At 35.1% G+C, this 23830-nt stretch overlaps 1 protein-coding gene across 1 annotated transcript in view; it reads right to left on the bottom strand.

Moving 5' to 3' along the window:
• Positions 1 to 23830, bottom strand: part of LOC137657120 (glutamate receptor ionotropic, delta-2-like) — a 31257-nt gene that overhangs the window by 6602 nt on the left and 825 nt on the right. The window contains exons 2-4 of the mRNA XM_068391479.1: positions 13077 to 13322; positions 1611 to 1738; positions 1388 to 1509 (exon numbers count right to left, since the gene is read on the bottom strand). Coding sequence (XP_068247580.1) covers positions 1388 to 1509; positions 1611 to 1738; positions 13077 to 13322 — 496 coding nt within the window. The remainder of the gene's footprint in view (positions 1 to 1387; positions 1510 to 1610; positions 1739 to 13076; positions 13323 to 23830) is intronic.

Here is a 23830-nt window from a genome sequence, read left to right as displayed (position 1 = left end):
TAAAACATTTTAAAAATAGTAACAACATTAAAACAGATCTTTCATATATAAGCTATATAAAGAGACTTACGATTATGTAAGCCTGTTTAACATAAAAACATTTGCTGCAAGTTTAACCTTTGAAGTTGTACGCAGATTTTATATAAGAGAGAGAGAGAGAGAGAGAGAGAGAGAGAGAGAGAGAGAGAGAGAGAGAGAGAGAGAGAGAGAGAGAGAGAGATCCAGGTAAGGCCTGTTGTGAAACCATGTTACTCATTCTCCATGGATGTCTCTTAAATTCTTTCTATACAAACTGGCTAGTGTTTTCTACTTTATTTGTGTGTAATTAATAGAGCTTTGTATAAGACTTTCTCTACCGCTGATGTTAGCACATGAGTATCAATTGTCTTCTAAATAACTTTATCTACTTTATAGCCTCTTCTAAATTTCGTGCGAAGCAATCTGGCCATATGCAGATGATTTTACTCTTCGCAGTTATCTTTCAATTTAGCGTTTTTCATCACAGAGAATGTTCTAATTTCAGCTTAGAAGTATCAGCATGGCTTTGATTAGATTTTTTCTGAATTATTCAGTCAAATTACTCAAAAAGGCTTCCCTTGTTTACTTTTTTTCCTTGTGCAGGTTTGTCATTAATTTAAAAATCTGTATCATAAATTCTCCCTCTTTTTCTCTCCTTCACCCTTAGTGTATTTATGTTCATTTCTTGAATGGGCTCATTTATCTAAGGTACACTGTAGTAATTGTACCGTTAATATATAAATTTATGAGCCTAATCTTTCAATGTGAATTTATTGATACATTTTCATGTTTCTATTATGTATATTCTTTTTACAGGTAACTCATAAATGTAAAAGGCAAGGGACAAGCCAATGCCCTGGAAACTGACCATATATCCATAGGATCAGCACCCAAGCCCCCCTCACCATCAAGCTAGTACCCTGGGAGAGCCAGCCTATGGCTGCTAATGACTCAGTAGATAGACCCATGTTCCCTTAAAGCTCAATCCCTAACTCACAAAAGTTGCAGACACTACAAGAAGCTATCGAGCTTGGGCGGGCCTCAAACTCCCGTCCAACTTATTGCTAGGCAGAGACGTTTCCAATAGGCTATAGCAACAAATAATGAAAGCTATGTGTGAGAACTGTTTTGACATATTCTTGAAGAAACGTTAAAATGTAATGACTATTTGCTGAGATTTACAGACAAAATTTATTATTTTTTAATGATTTACAAGCAATTTGAGCTTTTTTCTGATTTATAAGCAACATCATTTCTATTCTTCTATGATTTTTCAGGCAAAATTACCTATTTTTTTTTTTGTATGATATACCAGTAAAATTGAAGATTTTTCTATGATTTGAAGCCAAATTGATTCTAATGTTCTTACCATTAAAGAGAAAGGTGAGAAAACAGCACCAGCTTTGCTTAACTGCGCTGGCGCTTGTGTAATGATGATGGTTGATTCCAGAAAATAAGGCTTGGTAAAATCAACTACTGTTCCCCTGGTTTCTGAAACAATGAAATATCTCAGTAACATTGTTATTAATCTTAACGAGCTAAACCTGGTTAAGAGTTTGAGAATCAGACACACAAATCACATTTAGGCCTACCTGTGATCGTGATTTCATTAATGGCGAAGTTGACTTCTCTCCGGGCCGTCATTCCAATCATACCTGTAATGGTACCGTCTGGTCGGGGTCCTCCCCATGAGCTTCCAGGCTCTATTTTCAACTCATATCTGAAAATATAGATTTACGAATGAGGAGATACGTGAAGTTTGACACAAGAATTTCTAAAAGAAAAAAAATTATTGAAATCAGATTTTTTTATTTAAATATTTTTTTCAATTATATTTATTTGCTGCTGCTGATTAATTGTTTCAGTCTTTTGATGGTATTTTCTGAAATTGAACTTGATCAATATTGGATGAAACCATAGTTTAAATACATTAACAAAGAGGGGTATAGTATGGGAAAATTTAATCTACTCACACTGCATCTCTGTCTAATACATACTGAAGAAATCTACTATCTTGTCTATTTATACTCTGTCAATTTTGGATGACATTAATAAGAAATTATACTTATGTTACTTAGCATTCAAATAAGAATTAAGCTAATTAAACTTCAAAATTGTATTTGTTGTTATTATCAACAAAAAGACATTCCTTTCATTTTTTATGCTTTTAAATAGTTTCCTTGTAAGAGATGGCAATGATTAACTGGTGCCTGACTTGCTACAGGACCGGAACAAAATCAGTGCAGGACAAACACTTATTTCCCATACTTTCCCTCTACAACTACATCGCATTTTCTTCCTTTTACCTATATATATATATATATACATATATATATATATATATATATATATATATATATATATATATATACACACACACACACATATATATATATATATATGTATATATGTATATATATATATATATATATATATATGTATATTCTTACAAAGCTGGTCTAGCATAGAATAAATGATTTATTCATGTATTCTATTTATGTATTTCATTTGTTTATTTAAGAGGTGAATGGCCAGCCCGTAATGTGAGTTCCTCTCATGTAGATATAAGTTTCGTATGTAAATTACATAAGACTTTCGTCGTTAATTTCATTGTATTCATTCAAGTCAGTATATGTAAATTTAAGTTATTTGTAAGAATTAACTTTTTATTTCCCGTATTTTGTTACAAAGTTTTATGTAAACTGTTTAAGTGTTATATGACCCTACGAGGTATGAACGATGGCTTATGTAAATCTTTTTAATATTTCTATGAGGTATTGCGTCATGTCTGTGAGAAAATACGCAATTCTTATATTTGCCACCTGTTTTGGAAGGTTTTTGAAAAACCTAGAGTTAGGTTCATCTTTTTTCTATTATTCGAGGACAAAGGTGGGGGAAGCTAGCTGAGAGAGAGTCGTCTTGCTGTTGCGTTGGTATATGTCCGAGAGTTTAATCATTGACAACCTTACACGATTGAACCAACCCCCAAGCTTCCAGATCTCTGACCTAGAACAATCTAGAAGTAACTAAGTCATATGTATGTGCCCCTATGAATGCGTAGGGCAGAAGAGAACAGCCTGTCCTGTGAACGAGCCAAAGTTCATCCCTCTCTCCTTCTAGTGCGTCGAGTAAGTCCTTTTCAAAGTGATTAAGTTTAATTACAACATACAGTATAGTATGTTGAAACGTTACGGAAAACGTTAAAGGTGATTTTAAATTTATTGTGTTTTCGTGAGTGCTGGTATTGTGCAAATCTTTGTAACTGGCCCACGGAGGTTTATGTATGAAAGTAAAGTATATTTGTATCGTTATCAGGTTAACTATTTTCATTAGGTGTCAAGACTAATTAATTGTGTAAAATTTAATTTCAAGTGAAACCCGAGATTGTATAATTTTCATAATATTAATTTCTTTTGCCTAAGTCTAAGTTTTGTTCAGACTTGATATTTCTATCAATTTATTTTTTTATGTAAATTCTTTCAAAGTGTTGTAATTTTTATAGAATAAATTCATTTTTATAAAGAGTGTATTATTTCGATCACTAGTGTTTTCACAGTACTCTTTCGTATCCCTGTTAAATAATCGAAGTAAGAGGTTTGAATACAGTAGATCGTAATAATAATCACCCAGTTTTGTTTTGAGTGTACTTAAGAGACCTTTGAATATTAAGTGTTTTAATATATTGCTGTCTGGGAGTTATATAGCTGTCTCAGAGCTCGGGTATTAATATTTTCAAGTGTAACAGATTTAATGTAAAAACACACAGGTGAGTTTGGAACTCAAGAGGTTGTGTAGCTTGGCAGCTGTAATATATATGATATTATATTTTGGTTCCCAGACCACGGGACTATAATATATATATATATATATATATATATATATATATATATATATATATATATATATATATATATATATATATATATATATATGTATGTATACATATATATATATATATATATATATATATATATATATATATATATATATACATAGATTATATATATGTATGTACCTAATATATAAAGCTCAAGGTTTGTCTGTCTGTTTGTCTCTGTATGTCTGTCCGTTATAGAAATAAAGCATAAGATAAAAACAAACATATAGATTTCATATAGCTTTTTCCTGTAAATAAAATGACGCCATATGCATTTAGCTCAGGTCAATAGAAAGGTGCAGAGGGGGCCGGAAGACCCCCATGAAGATTGAAATATTTCCATGAAATCGGGAAGCTGGTGCCCTAGACTTTTTAAACTTTTTAGAAATATATATATATATATATATATATATATATATATATATATATATACATATATATACAGTATATATATATATATATATATATATATATATATATATATATATATATATATATATATATAAAATGCAATATCTCTAAAACTAGTAATGTACTGTACTTTTATATAAAATTTTCTGAGAAAGATAATGCAAGTGTTACCGAATCTCCAAGTTCCCAGACCTCCAGCCTCTTGAAACTTCAAATATATTCAATTTTACATAAAAACTAAAAGTGTATTCTTATGTAAAATTTTCCAAGTCAATGGAATTGCTCCTAAATCTCTATGTGCCTCCTTAAGGCTGCTGCGGTGCGCAAAACACCGCCCACTATAAACCTCAAGTATATACTATTCTATATAAAAATAAAAGCGTACACTTATGTAAATATTTCCAAGAAAGATAATGGAAATGGTCTGAAATGTAATAGTGCACCCTAAGAGAACTATGTTGGGGAGGCAGAACCTCCACCCTCTTAAAAATTCAGATAGAAGGAACATTAATCCCAGCAGAATGGCGGCTATGCGTGAAGAAGAATACGAAGACCAAAGAAATTCTCGCCTTGAAGATAATCAAAAAAGAATTGTAGCACTAAGATATCAGGAATCAAGAAATAAAAGAATAACTTGACTTCAGGCTAACCGACACAGAATGAATGCTCAATGAAACCAACAAACACAAGAAGCAGAGAATAATCACCATATTGATAGAGACAGGCGTGCAGAAGTCTTAGGACATCTGTTTAATGCTGAACAATGGCGTCTTGGTGCCTTCACCTATAACCCCAGACATGGTAAGAAACAGAAGAGATAGTACAAATTTGCTTGATATCACAAAAATGTAATCACTGTGATGCTCTGAAATGGAAGAATGAACCTCCTGGATTGTGTTGCAGTGGAGGGCATTTTCGGCTGACTTTGTTACAAATATCCTCTCTACGTTAACATCGGAAACGTTTCATCTTCACAGTTGCACAGTTTTCACAAATAAAATATTGGGCAATAAGAGTATCTACGAGTTAAAAAAAATATTTGTTTCAAAATAAGTCATCCCAGAGATAACTTACATGAATCGACTAGCAGCATATATTGACATTTCTTTTTAATCCTACACCCGGGCAATGCCGGGTATCTCTGCTATACATAAATATACCAAGGCACTTCCCCCAATTTTGGGGGTTATCTGACATCAACAAATGAAACAAAACAAAAAAGGGGACCTCTACTCTCTACGTTCCTCCAGCCTAACAAGGGACTCAACCGAGTTCAGCTGGTACTGCTAGGGTGCCACAGCCCACCCTCCCACATTATCCACCACAGATGAAGCTTCATAATGCTGAATCCCCTACTGCTGCTACCTCCGCGGTCATCTAAGGCATCGGAGGAAGCAGCAGGGCCTACCGGAACTGCGTCACAATCGCTCGCCATTCATTCCTATTTCTAGCACGCTCTCTTGCCTCTCTCACATCTATCCTCCTATCACCCAGAGCTTTCTTCACTCCATCCATCCACCCAAACCTTGGCCTTCCTCTTGTACTTCTCCCATCATCTCTTGCATTCATCACCTTCTTTAACAGACAGCCATTTTCCATTCTCTCAACATGGCCAAACCACCTCAACACATTCATATCCACTCTAGCTGCTAACTCTTTTCTTACACCTGTTCTCACTCTCACCACTTCGTTCCTAACCCTATCTACTCGAGATACACCAGCCACACTCCTTAGACACTTCATCTCAAACACATTCAATTTCTGTCTCTCCGTCACTTTCATTCCCCACAACTCCGATCCATACATCACAGTTGGTACAATCACTTTCTCATATAGAACTCTCTTTACATTCATGCCCAACCCTCTATTTTTTACTACTCCCTTAACTGCCCCCAACACTTTGCAACCTTCATTCACTCTCTGACGTACATCTGCTTCCACTCCACCATTTGCTGCAACAACAGACCCCAAGTACTTAAACTGATCCACTTCCTCAAGTAACTCTCCATTCAACATCAAATTCAACCTTGCACCACCTTCCCTTTTCGTACATCCCATAACCTTACTCTTACCCACATTAACTCTCAACTTCCTTCTCTCACACACTCTTCCAAATTCTGTCACTAATCGGTCAAGCTTCTCTTCTGTATCTGCAACCAGTACAGTATCATCCACAAACAACAACTGATTTACCTCCCATTTATGGTCATTCTCGTCTACCAGTTTTAATCCTCGTCCAAGCACTCAAGCATTCACCTCTCTCACCACTCCATCAACATACAAGTTAAACAACCACGGTGACATCACACATCCCTGTCTCAGCCCCACTCTCCCCGGAAACCAATCACTTACTTCATTTCCTATCCTATCACATGCTTTACTACCTTTGTAGAAACTTTTCACTGCGTGCAACAACTTTCCACCAACTCCATATAACCTCATCACATTCCACATTGCTTCCCTATCAACTCTATCATACTCTTTCTCCAGATCCATAAACGCAACATACACCTCCTTACCTTTTGCTAAATATTTCTCGCATATCTGCCTAACTGTAAAAATCTGATTCATACAACCCCTACCTCTTCTAAAACCACCCTGTATTTCTAAGATTGCATTCTCTGTTTTATCCTTGATCCTATTAATCATTACTCTACCATACACTTTTCCAACTACGCTTAACAAACTAATACCTCTTGAATTACAACACTCATGCACATCTCACTTACCCTTATATAGTGGTACAATACATGCACAAACCCAATCTACTGGTACCATTGACAACACAAAACACATATTAAACAATCTCACCAACCATTCAAGTACAGTCACACCCCCTTCCTTCAACATCTCAGCTCTCACACCATCCATACCAGACGCTTTTCCTACTCTCGTTTCATCTAGTGCTCTCCTCACTTCATCTATTGTAATCTCTCTCTCATTCTCATCTCCCATCACTGGCACCTCAACATCTGCAACAGCAATTATATCTGCCTCCCTATTATCCTCAACATTCAGTAAACTTTCAAAATATTCCGCCCATCTTTTCCTAGCTTCCTCTCCTTTTAACAACCTCCCATTTCCATCTTTTACTGTCTCTTCAATTCTTGAGCCAGCCTTCCTTACTCTCTTCACTTCTTTCCAAAACTTCTTCTTATTCTCTTCATATGAATGACCCAATCCCTGACCCCACCTCAGGTCAGCTGCCCTCTTTGCCTCACGTACCTTGCGCTTTACTTCCACATTTTTCTCTTTATATTTTTCATACTTCTCTACACTATTACTCTGAAGCCATTCTCCAAAAGCCCTCTTTTTCTCTTCCACTTTTACCTTCACTCCTCCATTCCACCATTCACTGCCCTTCCTCGTGCTGCCTCCAACAACCTTCTTGCCACACACATCACTTGCAATCCCAACAAAATGTTCTTTTACTAACTTCCACTCCTCCTCTAAGTTGCCAGTTTCTCTTACTTTCACTTCGTCACATGTCATTTTCAACCTTTCCTGATATTTAAATCTCTGCTAATATATATATATATATATTTATATATATATATATATATATATATATATATATATATATATATATATATATATACTGTCATTTTCTTTTTCCATAGACTGACTAAATCCATAGAGGATTCATTGTCTAAATTCATCAAAGGATAGCTAGTTCCTTGTGATGTGCAGTGCCTATCTAACTGAGGCAAGTGACTCCTGTTGGTCCATACTGATTCCTGTAAGGTCATCTTCCATGCATCGAGAGTAGAAGCCGAAGAGACATCTTGTCTATTGACTTAAACCCAATCCATCACCCAGCTATCAGTGACTTCATCGAGATTTAAGGGACCATTTCTTCGATACCCAAAGTTCTTGTTACACCACCAGGTTGCTTTTCCAATTATATTCATATAACCATTAGCAAACCTGACGTGCTAAGATATACCGCCTAGCAGAGAAGGGGCCTCAGTCCTGGGCGTAGTGGGGTCCTAAGTATCTCCTGGTTTATAAATACTAAAGAAAAAATTTAAAATTAGTAATTGGAATGATAGAACCATGAATCAGATTGGGAAGTTACAGCAAGTGGAGAATGAATTTATGAAATATAGTTTGAATATCTTGACCCTAACTGAAACACGTTGTGAGGGGATTGGTAAAGAAATCTTAGACCAAGGCAATATATATATCTACTCAGGAAGAACAGATGGAGTTGGAAGAAAAGGGGTAGAAATGATAGTGACACCAAAAGCAGAAAAGGCATTAACAGAATAGTGAGCAGTAAATAGTAGGTTGTTACTTGCTAAGTTTAAATCAAAGCAGTGCAATATGAGTATTATAGTTTGCTATGCACCAACAAATGACTTCCCTGAAGACAGGAAAGATGAATACCATGAAGAACTCCCGAGAGTAATAGATGAGATCCGTGAGAAATATATCAAATTTCTTATTCCTGATCTAGATATTAATCTTTAGCACCGTCGTTCAATTAGTTTATTATGCAGGTTGCATAAGATTTTCTTATAATTCTGACCATCTTTACATTTAAATCTTCCGGGACAGTTCCATCCTTTTCGTAATACTAGACATGCAGTTAATTCTAATAGTCAGGCCTTCTCCATCAAGAGGCTCAATACTACACAGTACTCTAGAAGCTTTATTCTAGCTGTGATCAAGTTGTGAAATGATCTTCCTAATCGGGTAGTTGAATCAGTAGAACTTCAAAAGTTCAAAGTTGGAGCAAATGTTTTTATGTTGAACAGGCTGACATAAGTCTTTTTAAAGTTTATAATACGAAATATCTGTTTTAATGTTGTTAATGTTTTTAAAATATTTTATTTTAATTGTTCATTACTTCTTATATCTTTTATTTATTTCCTTATTTCCTTTCCTCACTGGGGTATTTTTTCCCTGTTGGAACTCTAGGGCAAATATCATCTTGCTTTTCCAATTAGGGGTGTAGCTTAGCTATTAATTATAATAATAATAAAGAAAAAAAATAATAATAAAAATAATGATAATAATAATAATAATAATAATAATAATAATAATAATAATAATGATAATAATAATAATAATGATGATAATGATAATAATATGAAAACTGTAATTGGTGACTTCAATGCTAAAGTTAGAAGGAATAATCAAGGAATAGGGAATGTGATGGGTGTTGAGGATCTTGGCGAAGTTGCAAATGAAATTGGAGCAAATTTTACAAGTCTTTGTTAAAAAAAAATCTTGTTATTGGAGGTTACTCTTTTCCAGCAAAAGAACATCCAAAATAAATACATGGACTTCACCATGTGGCAATTACAAAAATCAATTAGATCACATAGCCATTCATAAAAAGAGAAGGAGGACTCTGAGAAATGTAAGAAGCTATAGAAGTGTAGATATTGGTAGTGATCACCATGTCCTCATTACCACACTGAAATTAAAACTGAAAGCACCCAAAAGAATTGTAGATAGAATACCTAGGTTTAATACACCTAAGCTTCTAGAAGATGAGCACAGAGAAACATTTGCAATTGAATTCAGGAATCGATTTGCAGTCTTAGAGACTTTAAGAGACGAAGAGCAGTCAATCCATTAAGAATAGTGTGATATCAAGAACATATCAGTCAGTTGTTAGTGAACTTTTGGGGCATGCAGTTACAAGGAGAAAGCCATAGATATCAAATGATACTTGGGATACCATAAAAAGGAATCAAAGACAAAAAATGATTGTTGAAAGTTTCCCAGGATGTAATGAAAATTACAAGGTAGAACATACCAAGTATTCCTGTATTGATAGTGAGGTCAAAAGAAAAGCCAGGAATGACTGGAGAGAATATTTAGACAATAAAGCAAATGAGGCTGACAAAGCTATGAATTCAGGAAGCGGCTATGGTGTAAGAATCGCTCATAGAATTATTAATGAAATCTCAATTTGGGCAAAGAAGTGAGATGGATCTGTTATAACAGCAGAAGATGAAGAAAGGCAACGTTGCATGGAACACTTTAGTGAGGTCATGAATAGGAGATATGAAGGGAATAATTCGATTGATATACCGGAAGTTGGGGAAGAATTTGATGTGATCATGAATGAATTCAGTGGGTTTGAAGTCGAAGCTATCATTAAAAAACTCAAGAGATGGAAAGCCCCTGGATACGATAGAATAACTGCCGAGATGATTTTGGCCGAAAATTAAGTAACTATCAAAATACTTACAAGATTATCTTGTAGAATGTGACACGAAGAGACAAAACCTGATGAATTAGAGTAGGAGTGCTGATGAAAATGACAAAAAAAGGACATCTGACTGATTGCAACAACTACAAAGGCATCACACTTACGTCAGTTGTCATGAAAATATATAGTATTGTATGCTTATTCTACAGAGTCTAAAAAAAGATTGATGAAAAACTGAGAGATAAACAAGCAGGATTTCGAAAAGGTAGAAGTTGTATTGGCTAAATTTTCATTTTAAGATATGTTGTACAGCAATGTTTAGAGTATAGAAATCCACTTTTGATGGCATTTGTGGACTATGAAAAAGCCTTTGATAGTGTGCACCGGCCAATTTTGTGGAGAGTCCTGTGTCATTATAGCATTCCTCTTAAATATGTAAATTTGAGTCTGTTCATGAGCATAGCAAGTGTAAAGTTAATGTTATTGGAATCTCATCAAATAAATTTCCGGTGAACGTTGAGTTCTCCAAGGGAAGGGATTGTCACCTATGTTGTTTATCCTCTAGTGTTCATGGATTTTGTAATGCATAGAATAGTTGGGGATGAAGGAGAAGGATTGAACTGGATTGGTAGCAGGAAATTCGCGGACCTAGAGTGTGTTGATGACACTGTCCTTATTAGCAAAATGCCACAGGGCTTGCAAAGCTTGCTTGTCAGAATTCATGAAATGTCACATGAGATTAGGCTCAAGATAAATAGAAGAAGGACAGAGATGATGAGAACAGAATATGCAGTGGAAGATGAAATATCATTGGAAGGAGAAAGGATTAATGAGGTGGAATCATTTAAATATTTAGGAACTATGATCTCCAATACAGGGTCTTTAGAATTGGAGATTAATGAAAGATTAAAAAAATTTAATCAGATAATGTCTAGGTTGAGTAAAATTTGGAGATAAAATCGCCTGAAATTGCATATAAAAATCCAGCTATATATTAGTTTAGTGATATTGGTGTTACTGAATGGACATGAGTCGTGGTATGACAATGAAACAATATCCAACAGATTTTTTAGATTTAAGAACAAACCCCACAGAAGAATATTGGGAGTTAAATGGCAGGGGAGAAATAGAAATGAAACTATAAGAGAGATTACCTGAGTGCCATATGTAGATGAGATCATGGTGAGGGGAAGATGGAGAGGGTTTGGGCATGCTCTTCGCACTCCCCCGAAAGAGTAGTTTAATAAACTTTTAACTGAGATCCACAAGGCAGTAGAAGAGTTGGAAGACCCAGGCCCACATGGCTGAGGACTAAGAAGTGCGAAGTAGATGATGAATGGAGAAGTATTGATTTAAAAGCTCAAGATAGAGACGCCTGGCGAAATCTAACTGAGGCTCTTTGCGTCAAAAGGTGTAGGAAGAGATGATGAAGAAGATATATAGACAAAGAAGAAGAATACACACACACACACACACACACACACATATATATATATATATATATATATATATATATATATATATATATATATTTATATATATGTATATATATACACACACACACACACACACACATATATATATATATATATATATATATACTGTATTATATGTGCATATATAATTAAATCATGAGATATTTTACTTATGTTAATTGATATAACACTAAGATCATTGCGAATATAGTAAATTTCATTTTGATTTAAATCATGATTTTTTTTGCTCTGATTCAAATCGATTTAAATCACTTGATTTAAATCAAACCAATTCTGACCCTGCCACACCTCATGTGCGGCGAGTAACCAGACAAATAAGTGTAAGAAGAGATGGCATCAATGATCGGGGTGACTGGAGGGGCGGCTACACACAGTAAAGGTTTGAGAGGGTGCACTTCTTCAGTGCAAAGTACACCAGGAACTTCTCTGTCCAACTGTACATTCAGACATACGTATATACATGCATGTATACGCACGCTTTTATATAAGTGTTTATGTTTTTAGTGTTTATGTTCACCTTTTTTGTTTACTGGTTTTATCCTTTCATCCCTTATGCTTGCTTCGGTTTATTTTCTTATCAATTTGCTAGAGAGGAAATGCAGGTTTGGTAAAGGGTTAATACTTCACTATGAGGGAAGAGATAAAAATTAATATAAAGGGAAAGATCAACGACATGAAAATTTGATGTGAGCCATATATATATATATATATATATATATATATATATATATATATATATATATATATATATATATATATATCATAGGAGTAATTAATGCAATATTTATTTTTATAGAAAAGCTAAATCACTGTTCCAGATATTCAATTTCATGCAGTTGAAAATCTTTCAATTTTAGAAATGGGCGATTTCCTTCATTGGAAAGATTAGGTCGAAACATAACTAAATATGAAACGGAAAGAGTTTTTGCTAAAACTAATATAGGAAAAAATCATTATTTTCTCATTGATCATCATCTGGTAAAAACAGATAAGAATTAGCTCGCGAAATGTTGAAAAATCTTGACAGAATGATTTCAAGAAGAAGAGAGAGACACAAACACCTATTACAAATGTTAGGAAAATCAGTTATGAAATGTGTGCATACTTGAAATTGAGTTTTTTCGCAACGCTCTGGAGAACGTTGTGATCGATACCCGAATGAGGCAAAGCGTTTTCCTTGTCTATGGGGATAATTTTGAAGAAGGGCCAGTTGTCTACGACAGATGCATTCATCGTTCTTCCCCCGAAGTTCCTGTAGACCTCCAGCAGATTAGGAGTTAGAGGGCTCTTGATGTCAACAGAAACTGTCTCCTTTGCGACGTTCCAGCGATAGGTTCCAGCGGGCATCATTCTGGAAAGACATCCAAGGACATTTGAGGTAAAGATATCAGGAGACAATTGGGGTAAAGACATCCGGAGACATATGAGTCTCAAATGTGGACTAAATTCTTTCTTTCTTCTCCATATATTTTGATCTTATCGTCTCTGAGAGATGTCATTATCCATTTAAATACTAAAAGTAAAAATATCCCTTTTATGGTAAAGCCATAAAAACACACTTAATTCTAAATGCAGGATATGCCTTTATGTGTAACTGTAGTATTTCTAGAGAAAGGCATTTTCATTAAAATCTTATATCGGTTGAAAAAATCTAAGATATCTAATAACATATTTCTTAAAGTATTGAGTTTCGATATAGTATTACGAAAATGCTTCTGGTGTTTCCAACATTTACTGTACCACTCTTGGTATTATTATTATCATTATTATAATTATTTTTATCATTATTATTATTGTTGTTGTTGTTGTTGTTATTATTATTATTATTATTATTATTAGTATAAGTAATGTTGGCAATGTACCTTTTACAAATGAAAAAATATTATATATCTGCGTATTTATGCATCCTTTAATTAGTAGCCTATACTTTATAATCGTTTCCCCAGGGATGATAAACTCTACAAATGCTAGTGCATTAACAATAACAAAGACCACGACAACGTCAACAGCGAATGCTTTCATGTTGAACAGGCTGACATACGTCTATTTTTATAGATTATATATGAAAGATCTATTCTAATGTTGTTACTGTTCTTAAAGTGTTTTATTTTATTTGTTCATTACTCTTCTTGGTTATGTATTTCCTTATTTCCTTTCTTCACTGAACTATTTTTCGCTGTTGCATCCTGCTTTCCCAACTAAGGTTGAGGTTACCTAATAATAATAATAATAATAATAATAATAATAATAATAATAATAATAATAATAATAATAATAATAATAATATCAGCCTAACACCCATCTATGAGTATATTATCAAACAGGACTCAAATCCTTAAAGTCACGATTTCTTTTTGTTTGCGTTGAGTGCTTCTGCCGGCAAAATGGTATTTAAACGAAACAAGCGACACAGGATATTTTCGCAAAAGGTGTCTTGGCCAAATGATTCAAAATTTCCTCTCAAATTTTTTTTTCTCTTTTCATCATAAAACCTTGAATTACTGAATCTAGCTACAGCATTTATTAGGGACAATGACCGATTACTGTACAATTACTGCACTGTAATTGTTCAGTGGCCACTTTCCTCTTTGTAAGGGTAGAAGAGACTCTTTAGCTATGTTAAGCAGCTCTTCTAGGAGAAGGACTCTCCAAAATCAAACCATTGTTCTCTAGTCTTGGGAAGTGCCATAGCCTCTTCTACTGTCTTGGGTTAGAGTTCTCTTGCTTGAGGGTACATTTGGGCATACTATTCTATCTAATTTCTCTTCCTCTTGTTTTGTTAACGTTTATATAGTTTATATAGGAGATATTTATATTAATGATGTTACTCTTCTTAAAATATTTTATTTTTTACTTTCTCCTTTCCTCACTGGGCTATTTTCCCTGTTGGAGCCCCTTGGCTTATAGCATCCCGCTTTCCCAACTAGAGTTGTAGCTTAGCAAGTAATAATAATAATAATAATAATAATAATAATAATAATATGATAATAATAATAATAATTCATATTTTTGCTGCCAAAGCTTGAGAGTAATTGATCCGTAAACAAAAATGTATGTTACTTGATATATATTTTTTGACCAAATTATGAGGAAATAAAGAAAAAATATACTTTTCGAAAACAATTGTAAAGGGCTTTAAAACTTCATGTCTACCATGAACAATAGTGGCATACTACTAGTCAAAAGTATTTCCTTTGAAAATGGAAATAAATGCCGTACAATACCTGCAATAGAAATGGAGAATATTACAATTAGATGTTAAATTGAAACTACAAACATGATACGAAAGTTAACCCGCTTTGGGATGGTAATCATGTGACGTAAAAATCTATCGTTATATCGACACGGAAGTTATCCAAGTCTTCTTTAAAAAAAAAAAAAAAAAAACGTATGTTTTATGAAAGTGATACACTATTGCAAAATTACAAGTTCATTTCGAGAAAGTAATCGATAATGCATTAACACATTCTTTATAAGAATGACTTTTTTTTTTTTACCTCACATAGAAAATATTATTTACTTTCGTCGTCTCTTGAAGTACATATTGTAATTTTTTTTTGAGAAAGAATGGCAATCGTATTATATCATGCCATTGCAAATTGCAGTTGTAGAAGCAAATTTCATCTGATGATGGGTGTACCTTGACAAATTCTTATAACCATCAAGAAAGAAATTTCAGATAACCGAATTGTTTTTTACTTAGCAAATTTTAACGCATAGGAACTATTGAAAATTCGTCAACCGTATTTTAACAAGTTCTAGAGGACAATGCTAACATTAAAAAGTTTCGATTGCAATTTTATCATTATCATGTTTTCTATTCTATTATATATTTGAGAGATATTTATTCTCAGATGGCACTTAGCATCAAAGGAACACCAATATATGTGTCCTTTCCTCATTGGGCTATTTTCCCTGTTGGAGCGCCTGGGCTTATAGCATCCTGCTTTTCCGACTAGGGTTGTAGCTTAGCATTTAATAATAACAATTAATAATAATAATAATAATAATAATAATAATAATAATAATAATAATCACTCTCAGATGATCAAATTAATCTTGGAATTACATAATCGAGGACGAACAACACGTGCACAAACACTTCGTCAGCATCACTTCAATCTCCTCATACATTGATGCATATACCTTCATTTCCAAGACTACTGGCTCCATTTTAATCCCGGAATTTAGGTTTATGATTATTGATATCTTTGTTATGTGACATTCGTTAGATTTCTTTTCAAATGATTATATTCATATGGAATAAGCTAAGAGAGGCAACAAATTGTAGATGAGATTTCCATAAAGATGATAGATAAAGAGAACGAAGAGAAAAGACATCTTGTATAGATCAATGTTAAAAACAATTAGAAACTAAAGATAACATTCAGATTTATCCAGTTAAAGAAGCAAACACACACACACACCACATATATATATATATATATATATATATATATATATATATATATATATATACATATATATATACTGTATATATATATATATATATATATATATATATATATATATATATATATATATATATTTCTATATGTATATATATATTTAAGAGATTGATGAGAGCATTGATATACAGTAGTTTTCGCCGTAACGTAAATGAAATTCCCTTGGAAAATTCATGGCATTATGGGATTCTTATTCATCTGGTAATTCAGAAAAAGAGAATAGAAAAATCTCGCTGTTATGAGAGTCCAGATTCTATCGTATATATATATATATATATATATATATATATATATATATATATATATAAATTTCTACCTCATACTTGGGATCGAACCCTAGCCCCTTCAAATGAAAGGCCAGGTCGCTTCCAACTATGCTACCAGAGGCTCTAAAAGAAGTAGGATGGGCCGGGAAGCCGGGGAAAACTCGCTGGTAAGAGACTAATGTTTCGCCAGGTAAAGCCTGAACTGCAGGTAGCAGTTAGGTTCCGACTTCTTTTATACCTTCTGGTGGCATTGTTGGAAGCGACCTGGCCTTTCATTTGAAGGGGCTAGGGTTCGATCCAAAGTATGAAGTAGAAATTTATTTCTATTTGATCACGATATTGTGTTGATTTACATCCATATTGACTCATTAGGGGTAATTTCAACTAAAAAGCTATCAATTGTGTCACCTAGTGGGCCGGGAAGTCGGGGAAAATTCGCTGGTAAGAGACTGATGTTTTGCCAGGTAAAGCCTGAAATGCAGGAAGCAGCTAGATTCCGACGTATTTTATACCTTCTGGTAGCATGGTTGGAAGCGACCTGGCTTTTCATTTGAAGGGGCTAGGGTTTGATCCCAAGTATGAGGTAGAAATTTATTTCTATTTGAACACAATATTGTGTTGATTTCCATCCATATATACTGTATATATGTATATATATATATATATATATATATATATATATATATATATATAATATATATATATACACATGTATATATAAAATTTTGAACAACACTTAATTTTGAAAGTGGTGCGCAATAGAACTGCTTAGTCTTCAAAATCTTTGTCTTGAGGTCTAAGGATGAAGGAATTTGGTTTTTCCTCGAAAGATAAGACGCGGTTGTTTTGTTGTTTGGGTTTCAGGTTATTTCTATTAATTTGCATGAAATTGCAATTTCTATCGATTTGTCAGTGGATTTCTGCCAAACTCCAGTTAACTTAACTCAGGACCTACTTAGAACAGGTCGGCCAGACAGAGGATTAAGAATGAGTCACCTTAGTTAACTACCTCACAAGATCCAAGGTCCAGGAATTTCACAGATCGCCCTAAACACCATGGCAGCCAGCTGCCAGTTTTCAGGACTAAAGATCTATCCGAACAAACATTCTCAACCCCCTCCCCCACTAAACCTACTTGGAACATCCATTGAATGGGTCAGAAACTTTATCTACTTAGGCGTGAACTTAAACTTCAGGCAATCAACCACCCCTGAAATAACGCTCCTCAATCACAAAGCCAACAGCAGACTAAATGCACTCAGATGCATTACGTCCTTAGACCAGGGTGCCATCCACCATATTCTCAGACGATTTTGCATTCAAGCCGTACGCTCTGTAGTAGAATATGCAGCCCCTGTTCTCAATCTCACACAAGAAAAGACCCTCGAGGTGATTCAAAACAACGCCATGAGGACCATTCTTGGAGCCCCCATTTGGACCAGGCTCTCCCTGCTTTGAGCTGAAATCCACCTTCTCTCCCTCACAGATAGGACAAATTCACGAAATGGTTCCATTATCTTTATAACATTCAAGACCAACCTGGACTGTCCCCTCCATAACAAGCTTCGAGGCCTAATTCCTCTTTCAGAAGCATTGGCACCTCCTGACACCTACGCTGGCTAACTTATCACCGCGCTGAGATCCAAAGATTCTCAGACAATTCTAGCTAAACTTAAAAGAGACACCTTACACCCAGACTTTTCAGAACAAACCCCATGGGCTTTGAGCCCTATCCGGTTCAATTACACCATCCTCCCGCTCTCCAAGGCGCTATGCCCCCCAGCACAGGCATTTAGAGCAGCTCTAGATTCCATCACCCTCATGCGGGCTGACAATGTCTATCACACGGATGTTTCTGTAAACAGAGAAGTTCCTACTGCAGTCTTTTCCCCCTCAGTTCTTGGCCTGTAGGAGGATCTCTAATAACGCCCCCACCCTTCAAACTAAATTAGTTACCATACTTGAAGCTCTCACACACTCATTCACCATTCAAGGAAACACCACGGTACATACTGACTCCAGAGAAGCCATGGTAGCTATCAAATGCCAAGATCTTCGCAAGAATACACTTATCATTTCCTCCATCAAACACATAGCCCACTCACACTCCCTCCAAAACCATCAAGTCACATTAAACAGGATCCCCAGCCATGTAGGCATACCAGGTAACGGAGAAGATGATCAACTAGCAGGGGAAGCCCTCCAAGTCGACACTATCAGCTCAACCCTTAGCCCATTGCATGAGCAGTTCAAATCATCAATGAATGCATATTGTCAGGTACAACTACACAGCTCCATCAGACAGGCGTTATTTGCCTCGTCAAAGTCAGAACAATGGTACATTACTACTACCAGCCTAACACCACATGACCTCCCAAAGAACACGCCCCGCAAACTATCAAAAATCGTCCTTCGATTAAGGTTAGGGTACCCCTGCTCATGGGAAATCATCAAACCCGAGGGCAGACAATGCAAGTAATGTGAAGCTGTTCCAGATCTCCCTCTAGAGCATTACCTCTGCCATTGCCCAGAAACCATAATTTTCAGAAAAAAACCTCGGCCAAGGTGCCCTGTACACTGCAGAACATGTGACAACTCACATCCTCAAAAACATAAACATGATTGCAGGCTTTCTGCAATCTTACCCTCCACCTACGTAAGAGGAGCGTCTCTCCCAGCCTAGCCATACCTCACCTTTTACACCACCCTTAGCCCTCTCCACCTCGGCTAAGCCTCTAGACGTCGCTCTACCTTAACCTTAAGCTTACTGGGACTTTGGTCTCCAACCCTGTCCTGCTCTTTAATGCAAATCTTTCTGCTCCTCTCCCAGTCTTTCGAACTCACTGGGACTAAAGTCTATAAATTTTCACCCTGGAACTTAATCTCAATGCTTTGGCCCTCAACAGGACCTAAACCACCGGGCCTCTTGACCCTGGCTGCTAAAAGCAGGCATTCATATAAGAAAAATCTTTTGACGCTGCCCCTGGCTTGCCAAGGGCATATTCAGTACTGGATCTTGGGCTGAGCAAGCTGGCTACATCCAGCTCAATCTAAATTGACACCATGCACGCAGGAATAAGTACTTACATTTAAAACTGCTTCTTTCCTCTCCCACTGAAAATCCTTTCCTCCTCTCCCATTCTCTCCTACTCACTGGGACTCGTTGCTATACCAGTTTTACCCTACCACTAAAAACCCTCCTTTCTGGCTGCAGATAGGGCCGATTACTGTGTGCACTCAGGGGAGAGCCAGCCACCCATAAGCTCTTGGGCTGAGCTAACAAATGAAGCTAGTATACTTAGCATCCCCACCAAGCTCTAGGGGCAGAACATGAAGCACTCCATGAGTGTAAATATCCATAAGTTACTTAAAAGAAGCTCTAGGGGCAGAGGAAGAAGCAATCCATGAGTGCAATAACCATAAGTAACTCAAAGAAGCTCTAGGGGCAGAGCAGGAGTCACTTTATGAGTGCACTCTCCTAAATAGTTACAGTTATATGAAGCTCTAGGTACTATCAACCAATTTTTCAGGTCATCATAGAGTTCTAAGGGCAGAGCAACAAAACACCCAATGTACCCACCAGTGAAAGCACCTAAGGGCCAGGCAAAGAGCCCCTGTCCGGAGAGAAGCTCTAGGCAATCTACAGCAAGCAAGCAAGCCCAGGAAGGACCTACTAATATTTTTAGGTTCCGCTCCCGTCTACCTGGCAGACCCAATAAACAACGATCATATACATTATTCAGTAACGTACTTCCTTGTGGGTCCTGGCTTAACTAAGTTGCGATAACTTCTTCATATGATGAATTTCTTCTGTTTATCATTTTCCCACCGTTATCCACTAAGGGTCGGTTGCCTGATGCACCATTTCCAATGTCTTCTATCAAAGGCATTCTTTTCCATCATGCCTCTTCTTTCCATATTATAAATCATTGTACAAAAGTTGTAGTTTGCATTTCGATGGTTTACTTTTGAATGGAGTTCCTTGATTAAAAGTTATTTTACTTCATTCCTAGGACAGAAAATCTGTTTTACATTTGCATAATACATCAAAGACGTCCATTAAAGAATATATTTAAATTCTATTCATCACTGTCGTTCAACTTTACGATGGTGGTTTTGTCTTTTTAAAATAATATAACAATATATGATATAAAAATTATATAAGAATTCCCAGGAAGATGCAGTCCTTCAAAATACGTCTCTTATGCTGAGACACCTCCAGAAAGGAAACTGCAAAAATAGAACCATCTAACTTATTAAGATGCTCTCTTAAAAGTTAGGATTCAATTTTTATCTTAGATGACTTCATACGTTTGTAGGTCGAGGATATTTTACATTAAAAAGGGAAAGACTATTATCATATGGTAAAACTTGAAAAGTTTACTCAAAGTTAAGCGACGAATAATGAATGGAATGGTATATGAATAAAGCGAAATCGGAAACACAAACAATTTCTGGGAAATATATTATTGGTTTGTAACTTCAGAAACGCCATGTGAAACAAAGATAAAATGCTATACAACAGTAATAATAAGAATAATAATAGTAATATCAATGACGTTAGTTATGACGATAATGATAATGATAATTATATCAGTAATGTTTGAGACAAATAAAAACTTTTACATATTATTAAATAATAATCTTAATAATAATAATAATAATAATAATAATAATAATAATAATTGGCTATAAATATATATACATACATATACATATATCTATCTATCTATCTATCTATCATATATATATATATATATATATATATATATATATGAATGAGAGGGAGTAGCCATACCCTGGTTAAAAAGGGTGCCCAAAGAGGGTACGCTTGGAAACCACAATCTCCCACAAATTGATAAAACTGCCTAGATGTAGTCAGGAAAGGAGTATGGGGTGGGAAAGATTGAATCAGTGTGTGTGTGTATGTGCATATCTATCTAATTGTTTAGACATAATTTTTGACGACTCGGATACACTAGTAAGGATACGGTAATGTTTGAGACAAATAAAAACTTTTATATACTGTCAATAATAATAATGATAATAATAATAATGATAATGATAATAATAATAATGATAATGATAATAATATTAATGAAAATAATAATAATAATAGTAATAATTCTAATAATAATCATGGAGTATACGCTTTCCTTGAACACGACTCCAATCCACAGCTAAAGGCTTTATTCTTCGGTGTATGAAACGCCTATTGATTCAGCTTATTGATTCAGCGACGATTCAGACTTGAGGTAGCAATGATTATTCAGTTCAATGAACACTAACGTACTTCCATGAGGAGGTATTTGTATAATCGAGGTGAAGAATCATAATCAGTCGATAGAGGCTAGAAGAAGCGACAATTTAGAAGCATTCACAAAAAAATAAAAAAAATAAAAAAAGAAACAAAAGGAAACGTTACCTAATTTATTATACACGACAAACGCAAACGCACACACACAGATGTATATGAGAGAGAGAGAGAGAGAGAGAGAGAGAGAGAGAGAGAGAGAGAGAGAGAGAGAGAGAGAGAGAGAGAGAGAGAGAGAGAATTTAAAAGATGGACGTTATTGAAAATTCTTGAGATTTTTTTTACTTTGCCGAACATGCCACTGAATAGACAAGCACTGCGTTGGAAATTGGGTGTTTTCCGATTTTTTTGATGTTTCTGTGTCGAACAGATTCACCCACTACCCGGTACCTTGTCAACTCACAATCTAAAATTCATTGTTTTGGAAGATATTGCTCTTCAGACGTTACACGTGGAATGCACTGTATTCATTCAAGGATTATTATGCCCATTTCAGTGGTGACAGTAACCCTACTCTTATGAAGTTTGCAGAAGAATTAGAAATTAGGATATAGTTCAACAACAGTTTTTGTGATTTGTGTCGAATATGACAGCGTATCGCCAAGTAATTATTATTATTATTATTATTATTATTATTATTATTACAGACAGCATCGCATTATCCATAAGGCTGACTCGGGGTTGTGGTGGCTTATTGGAACCATCCCTGGCTGGCGTTCTACCAGACTGGGGTTCGAGTCGTGCTCAATCTCTATAATCTCTTGTATTATCTGCAACCTCACCATACTTTTGAGCTAAGGATGGTAGGTTTGGTGGAGTCTGGTCCTCCCTGGTCCTAGCTTGGATTTAGAGGGGGCTTGGCGCTGATCATATGGCTATACGGTCAGTCTCTAGGGCACTGTACTTCTAGCTAGGCCAATGTCACTGTCCCTTGCCTCTGCCATTCATGACGGCCATTAAACTTTTAAACCCAGCAAGAGCAGGAGCCTATGCAACTTTTTTTTTTTTTTTTTTTTTTTTTAGTGTTCAATGTGAAAAGTATGGATTATTTACTTCAGTTGCAATTTCATTGTAATAAATTGTAAGTAAAGAGAGCTTGAAATATGCGGGGGGGGGGGGGGGGGGGGGGGGGGCTTTGATGTCGAGGGACCAAAAGAATCTTGAAACCTTATTACTAAGGACAATCGTGTTCGCACTAATGAGTGAGACTTTTCTGTAATACTTTCAAAAGTACAATAGTATAATGATAGACACTATCCTGTTGTAATGATAATTCTTTCGCTTTGAAATTCCACTTACACTGCTATTGACGAAAGGGGCAGGAACCTTTGAAAGCTAAAGAACCCCATATTGCTATAAATATTTGGATTGCTTTATTAAAGACAGTATATATACAGAGTAATTTTTTCTTCTTCATTATAATTACTCACACATATATATATATATATATATATATATATATATATATATATATATATATATATGTATATATACATATATATAAATATAAATTTCTACCTCATACTTGCATCGAACCCCAGCCTTTTCAAAGGAAAGGCAGGATCGCTATCAATCATACCACCAGAGGCACGCCTTTCTTTTGAAGGGGCTAGGGTTCGATCCCAGTACAAGGTAAAATATATTTCTATTTGAGCACGATATTGGGTTGATTTCATCATCACACACACACACACATATATATATATATATATATATATATATATATATATACATATATATATAGATATATATATACATTTATATCTATCTATCTATCTATCTATCTATATATATATATATATATAAATAT

This window comes from Palaemon carinicauda, chromosome 18 (assembly GCF_036898095.1).
Source record: "Palaemon carinicauda isolate YSFRI2023 chromosome 18, ASM3689809v2, whole genome shotgun sequence".
Taxonomy (NCBI): domain Eukaryota; kingdom Metazoa; phylum Arthropoda; class Malacostraca; order Decapoda; family Palaemonidae; genus Palaemon; species Palaemon carinicauda.
Note: the sequence above shows the minus strand (reverse complement) of the source record. Positions and strands in the feature narration are given on the sequence as shown.